At 36.9% G+C, this 19,640-nt stretch overlaps 3 protein-coding genes across 4 annotated transcripts; 2 read left to right on the top strand and 1 right to left on the bottom strand.

Annotated features, from left to right (window-relative positions):
* Positions 1-1,476: 1,476 nt before the first annotated feature.
* LOC138191324 (uncharacterized) lies at positions 1,477-3,929 on the top strand. The gene is made up of 3 exons (XM_069137971.1): positions 1,477-2,179; positions 3,396-3,558; positions 3,680-3,929. The coding sequence occupies exons 1-3, from the start codon at positions 1,477-1,479 to the stop codon at positions 3,927-3,929; spliced, it is 1,116 nt and encodes a 371-aa protein (XP_068994072.1).
* Positions 3,930-8,228: 4,299 nt separating this feature from the next.
* Positions 8,229-12,048, bottom strand: LOC124222781 (gustatory receptor for sugar taste 43a-like). Its single transcript, XM_046634118.2, has 7 exons — positions 11,689-12,048; positions 11,215-11,492; positions 10,915-11,109; positions 10,462-10,711; positions 10,268-10,339; positions 9,406-9,495; positions 8,229-9,312 (listed from the first exon to the last, which is right to left on the bottom strand). The coding sequence occupies exons 1-7, from the start codon at positions 12,001-12,003 to the stop codon at positions 9,253-9,255; spliced, it is 1,260 nt and encodes a 419-aa protein (XP_046490074.1). The 5' UTR covers positions 12,004-12,048; the 3' UTR covers positions 8,229-9,252.
* Positions 12,049-16,062: 4,014 nt separating this feature from the next.
* Positions 16,063-19,640, top strand: LOC124222786 (putative gustatory receptor 28b). 2 transcript variants are annotated; one of them, XM_069137680.1, is made up of 6 exons: positions 16,063-16,126; positions 16,260-16,509; positions 16,752-16,823; positions 17,198-17,287; positions 17,370-17,553; positions 17,979-19,640. In XM_069137680.1, exons 1-5 carry the CDS (start codon positions 16,110-16,112, stop codon positions 17,490-17,492), a joined length of 552 nt encoding a protein of 183 aa, XP_068993781.1. In that variant the 5' UTR covers positions 16,063-16,109; the 3' UTR covers positions 17,493-17,553; positions 17,979-19,640. The 2 variants fall into 2 exon arrangements, with proteins under 2 accessions (XP_068993781.1, XP_068993782.1); XM_069137681.1 differs by lacking the exon at positions 17,979-19,640 and adding an exon at positions 17,617-17,640.

Below are 19,640 nucleotides of genomic sequence, written 5' to 3' on the forward strand. Positions count from 1 at the left end.
ATTTTGCTATTTTCATTATCTCACCCATGCTGTCAACATAGAGGAGTGTGATAGGCCTGGTTTTAGTAAGTAATTCCTTCGTCTGCTAGGACGAAATGTGAGCAATACAGGTTTTTCTGGCTGTCGAGATCTGGAAATTAAGTTGAACGATCAACTTTCCTGCATCTGCAAGGTTTTGTAACAGACTTAGTCTGTCCACTGGCTTCACGTCATCGTTAATGATCATCGTGATCGCTTCGCCTAGGGCCGACATTACAGACCAAGCCCAGTTTTGTTCCTGAGTAAAGAGCGAATCTGTCTTCGACCGAGCCTCATTCAGAATTACTACAATTTCTAGGTTTAGTTCTGGAGCTTCAAGGTACAAATTCCATTTTCTAGGATATTTGTCGAGGTTTTCTTCTTTCGTTTCTTTAAGTAGTCCTGAAAAAATCCAATCTGACCGTAATGATTTTGGTCTGCTAAGACTATATGGAGAAGCAAAATTTTTGGAAAAGCCCTGGTAGCAACTTCCATACATACCGCTAATTATTCTGTTTGCCTCTCGCGGCAATTCTCTTTGTCCGACTCGAGAACGTCTTTATCTAAGATGGAAAGGACAGAGAAATATTTATTGTTCTTTTATTTTCTCTCTCTTCCTTTTTTAAATTACTGATGGTTATTGCCTCCCACGTACAAAATATATCAGTCTGTACATACGGAAGAGATTCATTCATCCGAGATCACGCCGTCGATGTTTCTCTGATTGTGAGCACTGATTTAGCTTGCCTGAATGGCGAGATTTTCTTTCATCTCTACACCTTGATGCGTTTCTGACCCTCGATTGGTCTCTGTTTCTTGATTCGTTCTTGTTTTCCGATGCGTATCTTGTCTGAAGCTCTTTCTCTAACCTTTTTATTTTACGTCACAGTTCTGACGATGATTTTCTTTCGCGAGAACGTTTCTTTGACTTTCCCATGTTGAGAAACGCACTCTGCTACTGTGGCATATTTTTTACAATTTTTTACACCAGCCGATACTTTGTGATAAAGCAAACACTGAATATTCACTTTCACGTGCGACTCGCCCTTGCACAAAAAACGCATAAAATACGGTAAGATGGCGGACATCGGGAGAGGGCCGCTTACCGTTATTTTTTCTCAGTTATTCTGAGAATATGTGATTCAAACTATCGGAAAGTAGCGGTACTACTATTGTAATCTCGATGAACGAGACTCATAATATAATAATATAGTAGGCTTGTGGTGAATAAACTGTCTTACATACACGGCCAATATATCCTGGTGAGTCATGGATGGAAAAACTGTACGTTCCGACCGCATTATCCGTTTTCTTAACGTTTCGAAACATCACATCACTTTCAAACCAAGATATCGCGAATCGGGATGTGGACAACGGAATTATTGCATTCAGCTAGCGGCACAAGAAATTGCGTGTCTTTTGTTAGTTGTACTGGTGAACAGTAACCGTTCGGTCGACATGTTCACGACTCGGGGATCCGCAGTCATTTTTCTTCCGTTGATTCTGTGTTCGATCCGAATCAGTGTTTACGGCCATAGACAAGCGTTGCAGAGATTTTTCACATCTGGCGAAACTAAAAAACTTCTAAACTCTTCTGACAGTGTAAAATACTCGAATAATATTTCTGTTCAAGATGTGCCATTGTCATTGCGTGAAGATAAGATTAACAAATTCACAGTCTCGATCTGCTGCCCTTTGGGAACGGCTCGATACCAAGAGAGTTGCATAGAAGATCCGACCAACATCTCTTTGCCCAGAATCAGAGACTTCGTCGAAGATAACCGTGATGAAACGAATCAGTCATGGCTGAATTATCGTACAATTGAAAAAGATCCATGCATCTTTACGTGGATGAAGTCTTCGGTGCAAAAGAATTATCATCTGCTGCGAAATGGATCACTACGTACGGCAGACTTTGCCGAAGGATCGCTCTGGGGCTTGGATCATTATTGTATTTATCGTGAGCCAGGATGGACTGAATATTCGGTTAAAGTGTGTTACCCGTGGATAGCTGAAAATCCTTGGGACATGTTGTTCTTGGTGCTTTCCACTATCGTCATGCTGATAATCCTCATCGCTTACAGCATCGTACCAGAGTTGCGGAATCTTAATGGAAAGATATTTCGCTGTTACATCGCCACCTACATGGTCACCTACATCGGTTCGTTCGTGATATTGATTACAACTGAAAAAGACAGATACGCCGCTTTGTTTAACCTATTTGGTAATATGACAACTTTGAAATGGATATTTTTTTTACTCGTCATTCATAAAGTTGGATATATCTCATGCTGCCCCATAACATCCCCTCAGATTTAGTTTTCCATTTTAGTAACACTGACGCGTTACTGCGCGGGCTCTTGCGCGCTATGGCTAAACGTGATGAGTTACAACATTTGGAAAACATTCCGGTGAGTTTTGGATGCGAATGACTCAATAGTGATCTGTGTAATCGGGCTGCGTAATCCTGAACTGAGTTACTATATATGGTTTTCAGGAAAATACGATCGGTCAGTCATGACACGCGGGAACGTGAAGCAAGAAGGTTTTTTTGTTACGCCGTTTACGCTTGGGTCACACCAGCCGTTGCCATTGGGACTCTTACAATTATTCAAAAATATGTCCCAGCCTTTCGAAGCGACACAGCAAGTAGGTTTATGAGACTGAAGACGTTGAGGTTCGCAAACAATTTTTAAAGAACCAATTACGCAGTTCTGCTACCAAAAAAAGTGCACCGGTTTATCATAGTGTTTCTTATAGTTCTTTACTCACTGAAACCGGGAAACATACTGCGAAATCCCATCACGACAGGTTTTTTTTCTTGAACTCGTGTTTGTGGTTTCATTCAGAGTGAAACTTTCGTTTAACTCGAAGTCAGGTATACTATTCTTGATTCGAAAAATCCTGTGCAAAAGTGATTTTTTCCTCCCATTTAACATATATTAGAGTGAGACTCAAGTATAAATATAAACAGGGAAAGAGGAAATTGAAACCGTAAGCGTATTTGTAGGAGTATAAAAGAGACGAGAGCAAGGTTTCATAGGGAAAAAGAATGAACGCGCATTGTTACGTAAATTTCATGAAATTTCATTTGATTGTTTGTTTAATTTTAGAAGAAATATTGTTCAGTTCATTGTGATGAAATTTTAGTTTTGTCCTTATTGTTATGCTTTATTTATGCAAACATTTTGTATTTGGCAAAAATACTGTACGTGATGGAGGGAAATAGAAGGTATCTTTTGATTCAGTTCACTCGAAAACATAATGTTCAGCAAAAACATCATATGCAGTTGAAACAAAATATTTTCTACAGACCTGTGTCACTATAGATGGAATCCACAATATGTCGGGAGATTAATTCTGCACATTTAACACAGGGTATGAAATTGTAAAGTGGAGCTGCTCACTAGGTGTCACAGTTCTTTTCACCTGCAACGCCTACCGGTACACCTCAACTGCGCTCTCGGTCAGACGTCAAAAAAAAGACACCAAGCAACTGGCCGATGGTCTGAATAGACACCGAGATAATGCCGAGCAATGGTGAGTTGAGGTCGGAAATGAAATGCACGTCATTCTAAAGAATGGAGGACAGAAATATTGGCTGCAAGCTTCATCTCCAGAGTAGGGAAGGGTCGTCATTTTCTCCAACGTTCTGTTTCAGGTTTAACCTGCAATTGAAACTATTTGTGATAATGGGAGGTCACATAATCGTTTGGGTGATTTGGCTCTTCTGGCGCACATCAGCGATGACTCATATAATGTCGCTTTTGGAATCGGTGCAGAGCATTCTCTTATTCTACATATTTCTATGGAAAGATAATATCAAGAGATCATTACGTGAGCAATTGGGTGCTGCGTATTTAAGAATAAGGCATCGCTTTAAGACACCTGAGTCCCAATCGCAAATTTGAGACGTTACGGTGCCTACGGGTTTCTATATCCCAGGCGATATAGATCACGACAGAATCAAGTGGCGTCATTGGGTGATTTCGAGCCTTGGATTGGTCGGTTATAGCTACGGTATCGTTCTACAAACACTTGCGACCCGCACCAACGTGAGCAGTAAGACTAAATTTTTTGGTTACCGCAACTGTGAAGTTTCCAACTCCGCTTACTCTTGTTTATAACGTCTAGATACTACTTCATAAATGAAGTAATTGCATGAGTCGAATGTTGACCAACTTGATCGGCTTAGTTGTTACTAAACATCGGTGATAGGAGTAAATTATTGGCTTCGTCCTTGACCGAAAGGTGATACCCTTACATCACTATAAATAGGTTGCATTACCTACAATTATTTTGCAAATCTTCTAAGACTGATTTTTGATTCCACAAAATACTTGACGGTAAAAAAGGTGATCGTGTATTATATCTAGTCAAATGCTAAACTTGAATATTTAGTCAACGTATTGAGTATACTGTCTAAGAAAAAGGAGTCCATTTTAAATGTTGCGATCTTCATGCCTCGTTACCATTATGCTACCTTTAGACGTTTTCGTGTTCAAATATGATACTTTATCTGATGCATGTACTGAAACGAGTTTACCTTAAAAGATTGTTCCCTCCAACTGACCTTTCGCAACCACCGAATTTATTCTACTTTGCCTGAAAAGTTTCATTTGAGCTAAAAATGTGTTCATATTTGAGGCACAGTAGTAAATGATTTCATTAAATTCAGTAGAAGTGTATTCGTTTCATTAAATTCTACTTCGATGAACGCTGCCACGTAAACGATACAAATATCACTACCGTGTGACGTGATGTTAGATAATCGCTGAAACTGATAAATTGGAGGAAATAACGAATAAGCCCTCTGTCTGAAGTGAACTTCCTTGAAGTCAAATGAATTGTAAATTCCTGCAATGAATTTTTCCTCTTATGGTTACCTAGTCTTCTAATGCAAAGCGAAATTTGTCGATTCGATAACCATCAGCACGTATCAGCATCGTTATCAAGATCAGCATCACCTGGGCGGTTAACGATGAATAAAATTTTTGCTCACCAAAATGGTAAGAAGAAAAACGTAAATTCGACCAATCAGGACATGAATTGGCATTAATTCGTGCAAAATTCAGCTGGTGGTCAGTTATAATTTTAATAATATTGGATGGATTTTTAAGACATAGTTCATATGCGTAGTATTATAATATGTAGTATTATAGTTCGAAATCACAATTTCGGGTTGGATGTACAGAAAATAAAATTTTGACGTTATCGAAAATTCTTTCTCTCCAGATTGCGTCATCGATCGATATTCGTCAACAGTGAAAATCATGCAAGAATCGTGCTCCGTAAGTTTCGCGCATCAGATCCTCTACGTCCTAGATCTTGACGTCCCGGACTCAGTTCGTAATTCCGATTATGCCATATGTATTTTACGGTTTGAATTCACGATTTTTGAGTACTGTTTGGTTTCTTTGTATATTCATGAATCTATAGCTGAGATATTTTGTGCAATCTCGGAGGGAATGGGGAATAAAATGAGCTATCGTGAGAATTTAATATAGGAAGAAAAAGGGCGAGTTTGCTCGGTCCGTAAAGGTAGGAGTTCTACATGACCTTAAGAAAGTTCTAAACATACGAGAATTAACATTCAGTTTTTACCAAAATTTGGCAATTTAATAGATTAAGTTAATTCAATCAGCAGATTAAAATCTTTTATCGATTCATGGGATTGTTTATGAGATATAAGCAAATATGTCTTTGCTCATTTTACAGTTATTCTTATGGAGGAATGGACGAGAATTGAAGTTATTAATTAAATTTGTAATGAAGCGGCATTGAAATTCCCTTGAAATATTTTTTAGCAGTAGATGCAAGTCTAATAATAATTGATAAAGATATTTTTCAATCATTCATCACTTCTGTGATATTGGTAAAAGGATTTAAAAAAATGTATACATGCTGAGGTTGTATCCAATTGTGTAGGTCATAACACGTTGTAACGTGGCAACAGCGCATCACACGCGTAAAACATGAAATGATTGTTTTAGAATGACTTTTCGGTTATGTATAAAAAAAATAGATTTTATACCATATGGCAGATCTTGGAAGTATATAGAGTGAATATATTTACAAAGCGTTCACAATAACATGACGCGACGTTGCAAACTCTGAAAGACCTAATATGCTTACCAGAGACGCAACGCATCCGAATTTGGATTAGCTGCGTAACGCCGTTAAAACTTCCTTAATCTTTGTTCATAATAGTATCGTGATAGGCTAAAGTGCTCTTTGGAAATTCTGATTTTGGCGGTACTATTTAAGTGCGGGCTATATGGTGCTTCAAGAGGAAGATTTCACTCCGATTCTCTTTCGCTGCTGTACGCCCTGTGCTGTCTGTCAATAATGGAGTTGCACTCGAGGATCGTAATATCGAAAGCCTCTCTCTGAAGTGTCCTGACGGTGTGCGATGGTTCGGAACAAGAAGGCTAGAGAACAGGCAACCGAACTCCTATTGTAATGTGGGTTTGAGGTGGGCCCATACATGACCGCTGCCTGGCGTCGCTGCTAACCGTAGGGTACATGCGCAATCCGATACTGCGCATAATTACTGAACTGCGCAGTACCAAACTGCGCATGTACGCTACGGTTAACAGCGACGCCAGGCGGCGGTCATATATGGGACTACCCCCACCACCCGAGTTCGTTCTCCTGTCTCTAGCCTTCTTGGTTCGGAATTGGAAAGCCATCCTCGATTTCGCCGGCATATCGCGTCGCAGTCCGTCGTATGAGCTAGTCAACATTCGATGTTTTCGGTCGATGTAACGTTCAGTAATCGTTTCTTGATCAGTCACTGCTATGTTCGTGGTAGCTGAATGAGTGATTAGGCGCCAGGCCAACAAGTTTGCGACACGTAAAGGCTTTTGGTGTACTTCTCGCGCAGCCTTGTAGGTATACTTGGGAACAATGAGATGTCTAATTTGTTGCACTAGACAGTTATGTTGGCAACACGGAGAAACCTACAGCGCCATAATCGGCCGAGCTCGAAACAAACTTAATCTCAGTAAAAAAAGTCACACAAGTCAATCCAACAAGTCTTTATCCCCGCGGTATTCTAAGGTTAGATTCGACGGTCATGGGTTATGTTATGTTTATTGAGATTGAGTTTGTTTCGCGCTTGGCCGACTATGGCGCTGTAGGTTTCTCCGTGTTGCCAACATAACTGTCTAGTGTAAAAAATTGGTGGTCTCAGATTCATTGTCCACAAGTGTACATAGTTGAAGGTATAGATCCCAACAATTTAACTTCGCTTTGTGCAAGCTTTACTAGCAAACAATGCTTAGATGTCGTGTTGTACATATATACATGGGGCATGCCATGTCAAATTGGCAGCCCACGAACCTCACCTTCTTCGATTCTGATCATTTTTAGCATGATGTTCTTACCAACCTAAAAGGGCTTCGGGAATTTTTTCAGATTTTCTTAACCACTGGTCAAATTTATACAAAATCGCAAATCAAATTACATAACGCCATTTCGAAAATCTTAAAAAATTCACAATGATTCTATCATTTGAATTCTGATTTTTAAGCACCACACTATAATAGGATCTCAATATTTACAATTTTTTTCGCATGTTTTCCGTTTTTCAATCTCGGAATTGTTTCTGCATTTTTTTTTTTGTATGTCTCGATGTAAATAGATTGTGGAGTTACATTATTTTCATGATTCCGTGATCCATTATAGGATCTGGGGGATGGAATAAAAAAAACAAAAAAAAAAAACTCAATTACGCCATGGAAAAACTAAGAAGCTACGAAAAAATAGTGAACATCGAAATCCTGTTACCGTGTGGTGCTTAAAAATCACATTTCATATTATAGAATTTGTGCGAGTTTTTAAAAATTTTTGAAAAATGATGTTTTTGGAATTGGTTTTCTGATTTTTTTCAAATTTCACCAACCACCAAAAAAATCTAAAAAAAATTCAGAGGATTTTTTGGGTCGGTGTGAACATCATGTTAACAAATGATTAAAATCGAAGAGGATGAGTTATGCGGGCGTCTAATTTGTCGTGGAATGCCCCGTATACTGTAGCACTCGAAAGTGTATTGACAATATGAAATTCATCATTATTGTGATCCATCATTTTTATTATTTGTCTTTATTTTAACTTTATTTTTTACCAAATGAGAGTTAATTTTATAAAATGATGTAGAACATTGAACTTCTTTAATTAAAAAATGTTATTGATTTTCGTATTTTACATTTGTTTGTAACAATTACTATCGTTGTCAAAATATTTTTGAGCGCTGCTGTACGGACTGTACGTCGTGCAGAGAAATCGTAATCAATAATGGGTGATTATTTGACTATTTGTTGCAGTATTTCCATCCGGAATTGAACGCGTTTTTGCTAATGCATGATACATCCATGCTGTATCATCTGATCAATTCTGTACCTCTCCAGCTTTGTGATGTATGTAGGTACAATAGGGTGTTCCAAAAAAAAAAAATTCTTTTTTTCAAACTCCCATGAAAATTTTATTACAGCATCTCTAATAGTATATCTCATCTAAATAAAAGCTCTTAATATTGATATTTAGATGTGCCTATTTTGTTTTTTCCACTTTCCATTTAAATATGTAACACATAAAGAAGACCGGAATAATGTTGAATTTTTTTCCCGTAAACAGCTTCACTTATAAACGATATAAATACAGATTCTCATTGGAAATTTCACGCTCTATAAAAAAGGCTAAGGTAAAATTTTCCTAACTCTAACCGATTATGAGATATTCGCCCATAAACATTGAGTCATATGCGAATATCTCTTAATCGGTTAGAGTTGGGAAAATTCTCTATCAGTACTGTTTTATAAAGCGTGAAATTTTCTATAAGAATTTGTATATAGATAGTTTATTAGTCAAGCCGTTTAAAAGAACAAAATTCAAAAATTTTCTAATTTCCTTTCATCGTTATTTAAATGGAAAATGGAAAAAAATAAAATAAGCACCTCTAAATATCAATATCAAGACCTCATATTTCGATGAGATATACCATAAGAGATGCTCTGCGAACTTTTGATGAGCTTTTGAAAAAAAAAAAATTCTTTTGGCGCACCCTAATCTACAATCTTCATCAATTAACTTAAATGATGAATTAGAATTTTGAAACCGTTACTTGTGACGAATTTTTATATTTTGTGTAACCGAAGATCTCATTTGCCGATTGACTGATGTTCAATGCGCGAAGTTTTTTGCATCACTCAGTCGCTGATCTTCCAGTGCTATTTACGATCGTCCACTCATCTGGATAAGGATTACAAGATATGTCGTTATCGACCCAATTACCTGCAAAACAACAAGGAAACAGTGTATCAATTCCAAAGTGTGCAAAGTATTTGTAACAATTTTAAGGTCGGTCAAGTCAAACCTTGTACTTACGCTTTGAACAAACGTGTAATCCATGTAAAAGAAACCGCAGGCGTCAAATTTGACGGGATTCTGAGACGTCTGTACTGCGAATTTGTCGACCTTGGCACAAAGACAGACTGATTAAAGAAACGGATAGAACAAATGATCCTGAAATATGTAGATCACAACAATGCTGAATGGTTGTAATCTAGCATAATGAACACTAACTTAATTCGAGAACGCAGAATGTTATCAATTGCACAACAGCTACAGACGTTTAGTAAAAATACAAGCAGAATTGTAAAAGAATTTGAAAGATTTCAGGGATTCCAAAAGATTTCGAACGATTTTAAAAGATTTTAACAGATTGCAAAAGACTTCATGGGATTTCATAGGATTCTTTTTAAAAGAAAATTTCAGAGATTTCAACCGATTTTAAAGATTTCAACAAGTTTCAAAAGATTGCAAGAGATATCACGTGATTTCAGAAGACTTCAAAAGATTCCAGGAATTTCAGAGAGTTCAAAGGATTTGAAAAGACTTTATAGGATTACAAAGGATTTTTAGAAAGGAAAATTTCAGAGATTTTAATAGAATTCAATAGATTTCAAAGATTTCAGAAGATCCAGAGAAGTATCGAAACGCATTGAGGAATACAGAAAAATTGATTTCCTGATTGAGCAAGGTCCCTAGTTGTATTTACACAAAGGGCAGTAGTAGCACAATAAGGCCGATCTGGAAACAAATCCCAACATTATCGACATAGTTCGGCAGCAAAACTTTATCTCCCTGCGGGGAATAACCGGGGAAAGTTTTGCGACCGGGCTGTGTCGGTAATGTAGGGACTTGTGTCCAGAACCAGTCCTATTATGCCACAGGAAATTTAACACACCTCGGTCTGAAGTTCTGCGTCATTAATATTTGCTGTTGAAAATTCACAAAGAATTTCTCTAGTCCGTTGAGCCTGAAAATAGGAATTGGACATTTCAATGTAGGTCGTATCAAGTCTTTCAATCAAAATATAATTCATAACGCTACATATAATTTTTTTTTCCTTTGGAAGTCGACGAACAGATCATGAATTACCTCATTGCTGGTACTACAGCATAAGTGACAAATCATCCAAATATGTGACGTGAAAACGGCCACCCACACGGTGGATGCAGTTATTTCAAAAGTTTTGCATCGTGTCGAATTGTGCCATGTATAAGCACTATAAATGGTGTACAATAATCCTGTAATCATGACGAACGATATTCCCATAAACATCAAATTTTGTAGTCCGAAAGTGTCGTTAATCTGTTTTGCAAGTTTGCAGAGTTCCCAGTGAGCTTTGCTGTAAATATTTGATTAGTAACAAGGCCTCTAAGTCAAAGATATTTATATTGCGACATGAAACTTCTGTAGTTCATGTTTAGGATCAACAGATAATTACTTCAAACACCTCAATTACTCTATAAATTTACGCCTTTCCTAAGAACGGAAAAAGAGTTTTCAGAACACCGATTGAACAAAATGTGTAGTTAGGTTGCCATTCACCGGATTTTCCGTAAAAAGTAATACTGTTTGGTCGTCATGCTCTGAAGTGGCTTTCTTTCCCTTCCATTCCTTGGTGTGGTATTAACATTAACTCGAACAGCAATCGACAGGCTTTCATTAGAGGATAAGGTGGCAGTCTGTCTTGCCAATTTGAGTAGATTGTCGTTCAAGCTTCGAAATTTTTCTCTGACACACCTGAACAACAGAAAAAAAAAAAAACACACTTCATACACTCAAAATTGTACGTCCATTGGACATAAGCTTTTCTTCAGAGTAGTCTGATGTGATAACTATACCTACTCTATCGATACGCAGAAGATGAGGTCCAATAAAATGATAATGAGTATTTGTTGATGTACAGCCGTGAAAATACAGAAATCCCATATATTTAACGGCCCCTGAAACCTGTCTGGGTTCATGGCCTGGTCCGAAATGCTCACTATGGACCCGATTAAGACACCGATGATCGATCGGACATTTATACGAGTGTGTAATTTTTTATAATTGTTTTCAATTCCAAGAGTAGATTGAAACAGATCTTCTAAGGCAGTCATCTCTTGCAAACACCCTCTACACGACTACACGAATATGTATAGATAAGTAATAATTATTCACATAAACAAATTAAATTTGTCTCTAAGTTTCGATAAAAGATTGCATGTCAAAGGCAACGGTAATTTATAAACACAAATGAAAGAACAACGAAAATCAATTAAGCCAAAATGCAAACTTTGGTGGAAAGTAAAACGAAAGTTAGATAAAAATATTTATCACCTTTTTTCGGATCCATACTAACAGTGGTGTACTCACTACGATGCAGGAACTTATCCACATAAGTGTCTTATACATCATGATAGACATTGGGGACATGTTTCCGTAATCTAGCTTTTGTAGTGCGTCAGCCATACCTATGTAAGTGATGATTAGCCTCATCGTATTAGCAATAACAGTATGTAATTGCATAGCAAAATGCATGAAGGCAGTGTGATTCGGTTGTCGAAAAATGCCCAATCCCAAGAACCAGTTTAAATAAACCAAGGGCTTGATAGCTTCCCGTAAAGTTTTTGGCTCTGAGAAGAAGGTCCGCATCTTTTAACGACGATAATCTGCTGGTACCGAATTGGATTATTTTACCGCTGGTTCAAACCGACTTAATTCCTACACTTGAAAACAATCTACTGTTGCCACGACTGGTTGGCCGTCACGTATTTATCAGTTACAGTTACAACTACTTTCGAAAATAAACATTACTACGCAATCACCATAATGGAGAGGTGAATATTTTATCGCCTTTGTGTTTGATGGCAACCATCCATAGGTACGTAGCTTGATGTATATAATGGTAATGAAATGCCCATTTTTTTTCTTGGCTGCTGTCGTAAAATTCCTAAGCATATCTAATCACCTATGCCCGTCAGTGAGGAAGAGAAAAACGCTGGTATAGCTATTAACTGATTAAATGGGTGAAGTTTGTACTTAGATAACACTAGGGAATGATATCTCGTACTACGAATTTTTAAAAAGCACAAATGTCTTTTCAATTATTCAAAGAACTTAAAAAAACCTAGTAACTTTTCTCTCCGCGTGCCAATTCAATTAATATCGGGGACTCATGATAGATTCTTTACGACTGGCAGTCAAATTAATACCTGAAAAGAAGAACCAATTCTCAAATTAACAGTTATACTTGAAACAGGGAAAGTTTAAAATTAGATATTTTGCAGACCTAATTGGTACACTGGTTCTCGTTCGATATGATTACATTCCACCTCAAATTAGTCTTTGTTTTTCTACGAATTAAAGATAGCTCTAAAATACGAAGAATGGCAGAATTGCGGATACTGAGAAGGCAGCTCGTGTCTTTTTTTTACTCTTTGAAACGTGGCCAATCTAATGAAAAGTAGTGGTGCTACTACCAATGTGATCATCTTGAATGAGACGCTCATATAATTCCAATCCAGCTACACTTGCAGGTGAGTTCGTTTGATTTTTAATTATAAACGATTCCTACGAGAGAAGCCTGACCTAAATCTGAGGAGAGGGGTTTCTGGCTTCGTTAATTATGAATTCGAAATCTAACCATCAAAATTATAAATAGCGGATCCAAATAGTTCAAATAATTTTTTTAAATTTATTGAATATAACAGAACAAAACTTTTACTTTAAAATTATTGAAATAGTTGAATATGAGTGTGGAATCCAATGATCGACATTCAATTCAGGGTATTTGAGATTATTGAAATGAATCTTTATGACTAAAAAATCAAGGACAAGATTTTGCTACACGATTTTTTGAGTCAATCCTTACAATTACTTACAAAATTTATTACTTACAAATTACATGAAATTTTGTCCGCCATGCTAGGTCCACCGTTGTGGATTGTCAAATTTGACACTCGAGGAATTCAAGGTATTTAACTCACCCTACATATCTATACATATAACAAGATTCCGTGTGCGATATCTTGAAGTGAAAATAATCCACATCTCATTATTACCGCAAAACGGTTGCTGCGGTAAAACACATTTTTTCCTCACATGCGAAAGTCGACATATATATACATTATACATATGTACAGAGCATAGGTTCTTGTTACCTTATCGCGCTTACTTCTGGGGTTATCAAAAATAGAGACGTGAAAAGAAAATTTATCATCACCGTTGCGGTAAAAGTATATCGAGCTTCGCATCTGAGAAAAATATTATATTATGTAACAAGGAGCAAGCTCGGTCTTCGTGCCAAGCGTGAGTTTGCAATATGAGTAAGTGAGCCGGTGACAAATATTGAAGATACGCGAGGCCAAAAAGTCCGTTGCTTCCTTGTTGCTGGTTGCTGGTTTGTTTGGTGTACATACATTGTTAAGCATATAGTTGCGTTTCTGGAATTAGTGCAAAGCATCTTCAGATTCCTCATATTTCTGTGGAAGGACAATATCAAACGATCTGTTTATCATCGATTTAGCCCTGCGCTGGTACAACTGCAGCATTTTTTTGGTAGGTCTAAGACCACTGAAATAATCCATCTTTAAACTCTTCGTCGCCCACATTACAAACGGGTCCTACATTCCTTGATGATACGAATCAGCGATAAAGTCGAGCCTCGGCCATTAAAAAATCCGGATTACTGAAAAGTGCTAGCTACACAATTCTAACTTCAGAGATAGGAATTTCAGCCATGCTCGGAACAAGTAATCCCTTTGAAACCTGTCCTACCTGTTCATCTATTTAACCCTGATGCAGAGCAGAGAGGTCAGAAGAGATTTAGTTGTTATACAGAATTGAATCAGAAATTAAAGAGAGCAGATTTACAACTAGACATTGTAAAGAACAGATTAGAACAGAGAACAGAACGGAATCACAGAATTATTAATAATCTCAGAAGCCCCGGAATCTAGTGACATCTACGACCTATGTAACAGTAAGGTTAACCTCACTTTAGTTAGCAAAACATTTTTCGCCTCAGAATCAATTTGTGTGACTCATTCTGGACTAATTAAACCCTCAGAATCGCAAAAACGACATCAAAGTTAGCAAAGGACCAGTAGCAGCGAAATTACGATAAAAATATTGCGTTTTTCGAAGAGAAAGAAATTATTTCATTACATGGGTAAAGATTGTACTTTGATAACAATATAGACGATCGTCTGACGTGGCAAACTCTCAAAAACTTGAAAAGCCTTCTAAATTTCTGAAAGTCACCCGAAAAACTTCGTAGCCTTTTAGTCCGCGTGCCACATCGAATAACGTACTCATTATGCACGGAACATCCCATACTTGGAGTGCATTTCCGTCGTACTATCAGAAATTTTTAATACACGATGTTCCTGGACGTGTAATAGGGAATTCTGTTTCAGTATGATAAAATCCGGGAAAAATAATAATGAACAATTTATGATCAACAAGAAAATGTATCAGCAATATATTCACTCTATCACACCTACTTGTTCCCATTGATTTCTATTGAGCGTTTGTGTTGATGATTGATTCCACACACCGCTGTTGTAAAGATAATGGTTATTGTGCCTATGCTATGCGCAACTGCTGTTCGCTTACGTAAATTATAGATTTCTGTAAAGATATGAGCGTGACATCAAATATTCAGGTCTCTATGATGTTTATTAGTCAATTGCTTTTTAGTACTTTTTCTGAAGCCAATATTAACACTAGTGACTCTATGTGGCGTTTGACGAAATAGAGGAAAGTATAAATTATTTCGGGTCAAAGAAATTGGTTGAAGACCGAGTGAGCAGTAATCTAAAACCGTCTTAAGATCACCGACATTGAAAAATAATGTTTTTCTCAGCACCAAAAAGCTTGTGCGAGGCTTTCAAACCGCTCTTTTACATCAACTGGTTTATGGGTTTGGGCATCTTTCTACATCCAGAGAAAACAGTTATACCATACTTCTATATTCTATTACAAACAGTGATAATTAATCTTACAAACTGGATTACGATTTATGTGGGTTTGGATGAATTGCTACAAGATACTACAGATTTCAACAATGATGGCCAGTCAATGAATCGTAGGAATACTTATCGAGTATTTCACTGCATAAATGCTGGCATTGTCACCATCGCTCCTTTCCTCGTGTGGCACAGAAGCAAGGTAAATTATTCCAATGACGCGCTAAACCAATTTTCCAGTAATTGATTAATGCTGGTTCGTGCATGCAGAAGGCGAAGGATTCTTTACGTCAGATGATGATTTTGGACGATATCTTCAAATACAAACTTGGGCTTAAGCACGATTACAGAAAAATTCACGTTTATGTAAATAGCCGATTGATCATAGTGGTTTTAGCCATGTTTACCATGGCTATTTACGATCTCAGTTGGAGCTTGGCGGACCATCGTTCACTATTCAGGAATTACTGTGTGTCAGCAGCTGTGCATCAACCAATCCTCGTCATGTTTTTACTCGACTTGAACTTCTGTACCTGCGTAACGTATGTCTAGTGAAATACTGAATCATAAAAATGATATCATAATTATCGTACTCAACGCCTGCTGTGCAGATATGTGGAAGAAAAATTTCGAGACTTGAACGACAGTCTGCAGGGTTTGGCTCGACAGCCTACCATACCTCAATCCAGGAAAATGCAATCGATTATTTCGCACAATATTACAAACGCAATACAATGGTACAGAGAGGGTAACATCCAAACACACAGCTCAGCTGATAGCCAGCGTTATATGCTACAAGAAATCGGGTAAATAATCTATGTTTTTTTCCTAGTGATTTGTATCATGCAACCTTGTAGAGTTCGCACTTTGAAAGAATCAATTGATTACGAAGATAGTTGAATGATTTGTGTCTCCTTGATTGCGAAATTTTATAATTAGAAAAGCTCACTGGGAACTCTGTAAGCTGGCTAATAACATAAACATCGTATTCGGAGTACAAAACCTGCTGTTTATGGTAATATCGGTTATTGTGACAACGGGATTGCTGTATACCATTTACGTCGCATACATGTTGGAAGATGAGATGTTTAACAATCTTACAGCAATAATCCAGCCGCTTGCATGGACGACCATTTACATTTACAAAATTTGGGTGATTAACCACTCGTGTGGGCGCGCCAGCAACGAGGTAACAGTAGTTGAACCACGGCGTCCTACTTTACCCGCACTAATTGAGGTCATGTGGTACTCCTACATTTACCGACCGAGCAAATTCACTTAAGAAAAAAAAACTTTACTCAGTCGGTAAAGACAGGAGTACTGCATAACTTTAATTGGAGACAGTTTGACTTTTGAAAATCGTTACGAGAGTAGAAAAGATATTTCACAACCACGGTGTTTAACCATTGAAATATTTGATTCGAATTTCAGGCTCAAAGAACTGGAGAAGTTATTTATGGTCTCATGAAACCATGTGCACAAGATCAGGAACTTCAAACGAAGGTAAATGTACGCAGATCTATAGACAAAGCTCACTCGAGCCTTTTAAACTTCAAATTCTATAGGTGGACAGCTTGTGAATATAATGTAGGCACCGTAATCTTAGCTCATGCGAAGGGGGAGAAAATTGTAATGCACTTACTAACCGAGTAAAGTGACCCTTTTTCTATCTATATTAAATAAACAAACGAACGATCACGATTTTCCGGATATGAGTAACTTTCTTGAATTCCACTACAAAAGAGCGATGTACCCTCGAAATTTGAACCCTTTTAGTTCGTTTGCTTACTTAACATAGGATGAAAAGGACTGAGTTTGCTAGGTCGGTAATGGTAGGATGCCTACATGACCTTAACCTTTAATAATTCTTTCCGCAGATTCAAGAGTTTTCAGTGCAGATACTTCAGAATCCCGTACAGTTTGATGTCTGCGGATTCTTCATTATGAATTACACATTTATTCAAGCTGTAAGTATTACCCAGAATCTTATTCATGCAAGGGCATCGGGGACTTCTGGAATTCATTGATTGTCTGCTCCTTGCGTTTTAGGTGATCGGATATATAACAACCTATCTAATAATCCTCATTCAGATGACGGAGGCACCAAAGATCCAGGCCTCGAATCATTCTGATATGACACCGGAAGTTGAGCAGAAGAATAAAGTACAATGAAAGTCATAGTCAAGAACAGATTAGCAGACTTGCATTGCGAAAAAGAAATGGTGAATTGAAGGTACCGAACCTGTGATTGAAATCAATCAAGCCGAATTTGATCAGAGCAACATATCCTTTACAGTACCGAAAGCATTTAGATTTCATAAATTTTTTCCGAGATGGCGCTATTACAAGTAATTTTGGATATTGTTCTGTCTTTATTCAATCTTTATTTTCGCTACAAAGGTGCATGGTATGTATAATATTAACAAATCAACAAGTGATTTTGTTCGAAAATAATGATTTTTCTACCTATAAACCGTGTAACAATTTCATGATTTTTTTTTGTATATTTTTAGCTCGTCGTAAAAATTTTGTATACATGCTCATCGCGTGTTATAATTAATAAGCTTGTGCTTTACTGGGAAATATTTAAAAAAAACTTCATTCGAAATATTTACAAGGTTTTCTGTAAAGTAAGTATCGATTTACGTATAATTTCAGATGATTTCAGCCGTCATCCATCGGGATTGGACTACTAAAATTGTCATACCATTAAGAAAAGAAACAATGGTCTGTTCTTTTCAATAATTCAAGTTAATAACGGGATTAATAAAACATTAATAACTAAACTAATTACTTCGATAGAATCAAACTTGATTCATTTGAGTTTTACCATATAAACCATGATTTTTCTTTTTCACGTAGTTTGCTTAGCCTAACAGCAAATGAGTTTCTAACATATTCGTAACACAATGCGGTTATCGCAACATTGTGACTTCTGTGTATATATTTCAAAACTCAGAAATAAATATAAATAGTGATGTAATATCCACTGATTTTTCTATCAGCACTGTAGGATATAAAGTACTGCGTGAAATCAATGAATATCATAAAAATTATAGTTTTGTTTGCCAGATTATAAAAGATACACGGAAAATTTTTCAGTTCTAAATCAATCGGCTGAAACTTGTTTCTTATCCAACGCTACAATATCACACCAAGGAAAAATTTGAAATGTTTCAGATACATTGCACAATATTATATCGGAATGGGGAAAAAGTTCAGGGCACAATAAATTTTGAAAAAATGATGTGACCGATGATTGTAAAATGCTTCTATAGTCGAACGTTTCAATACAATTTTTTTAGGTATGGAAATGATCACGTAACAGAAGCAAGCTCCGTAGAAAATATTCTCTTAAGAAATTGAACTTCTATTTACCAACCGAATAAAGATTTGCTCAACTTTTAGTTTCGTTGATAGGGATAGAATTCAAGGTACCGGATTGCGAATGCTGACTCATTTAGACGAGAATTACTAAAGAAGTAGTTATTGAGCCAATCACCTGTAAAACGAGAAGCAGATCAGAAAGAAATAAGAAAAACGCATTTGCGAGAGGATAACGGACTCACTGACTCAAATGTCGAATGTATGCGTAATCTATAGTGAAAAATTCACAGGCAGTAAACCTCACGGGATTTTGTAGCATCTGTACGGCAAATTTTTGAATCTGTAATCAACAGAAATGAATTTATCGTGATTAATGGAATAGACCGAAGCTGTATCCATTATTCGTATACTTGATACATAATAATTCTATCCTGTAATTCGGAACTCAAGATCATGTAGTACTCTTCCCTTTATCGACCGAGCAAACTCAACCTTTTTTTCCTGTATTAAATAAACAAAAGGACGAATATATCAGCTATGAAATTTTAGGCCCCTGAAATGCACACACGTCAAAAAAACACACATTTTTTTAACGATTTTTGGAATATGAGTAACTTTCTTGAATTCCGTTAGAAACGAGCGCTGCACCGTCGAAATTTGAACTCTTGCCGTTCGTTTGTTTATTTAATATAGAAAGGAAAAGTGTGATTGTGCTCGGTCGGTAAAGGTAGAAATACTATATCACCTTAAATTCAAAATAATTCGAAATACTATATCACCAAAAAGTCAAGATTACATATCAACTTGTTCACTAAAGAATAACCTAGTCCATTGAAAGAATGTTTGTTCTGTAACGTATCACGTTCGTTGAAAAATAAAAGTTTGCGCACTCTACTTTATTGTGAAAAGACGTTTTTGACCAACACGGCGAAAATATTATCACGTACTTCTCCCCTTTCATGATCAGTCGCGCCATTTGACAATTTTATTAAT

Source organism: Neodiprion pinetum, chromosome 7, assembly GCF_021155775.2.
Source record: "Neodiprion pinetum isolate iyNeoPine1 chromosome 7, iyNeoPine1.2, whole genome shotgun sequence".
Classification (NCBI taxonomy): domain Eukaryota; kingdom Metazoa; phylum Arthropoda; class Insecta; order Hymenoptera; family Diprionidae; genus Neodiprion; species Neodiprion pinetum.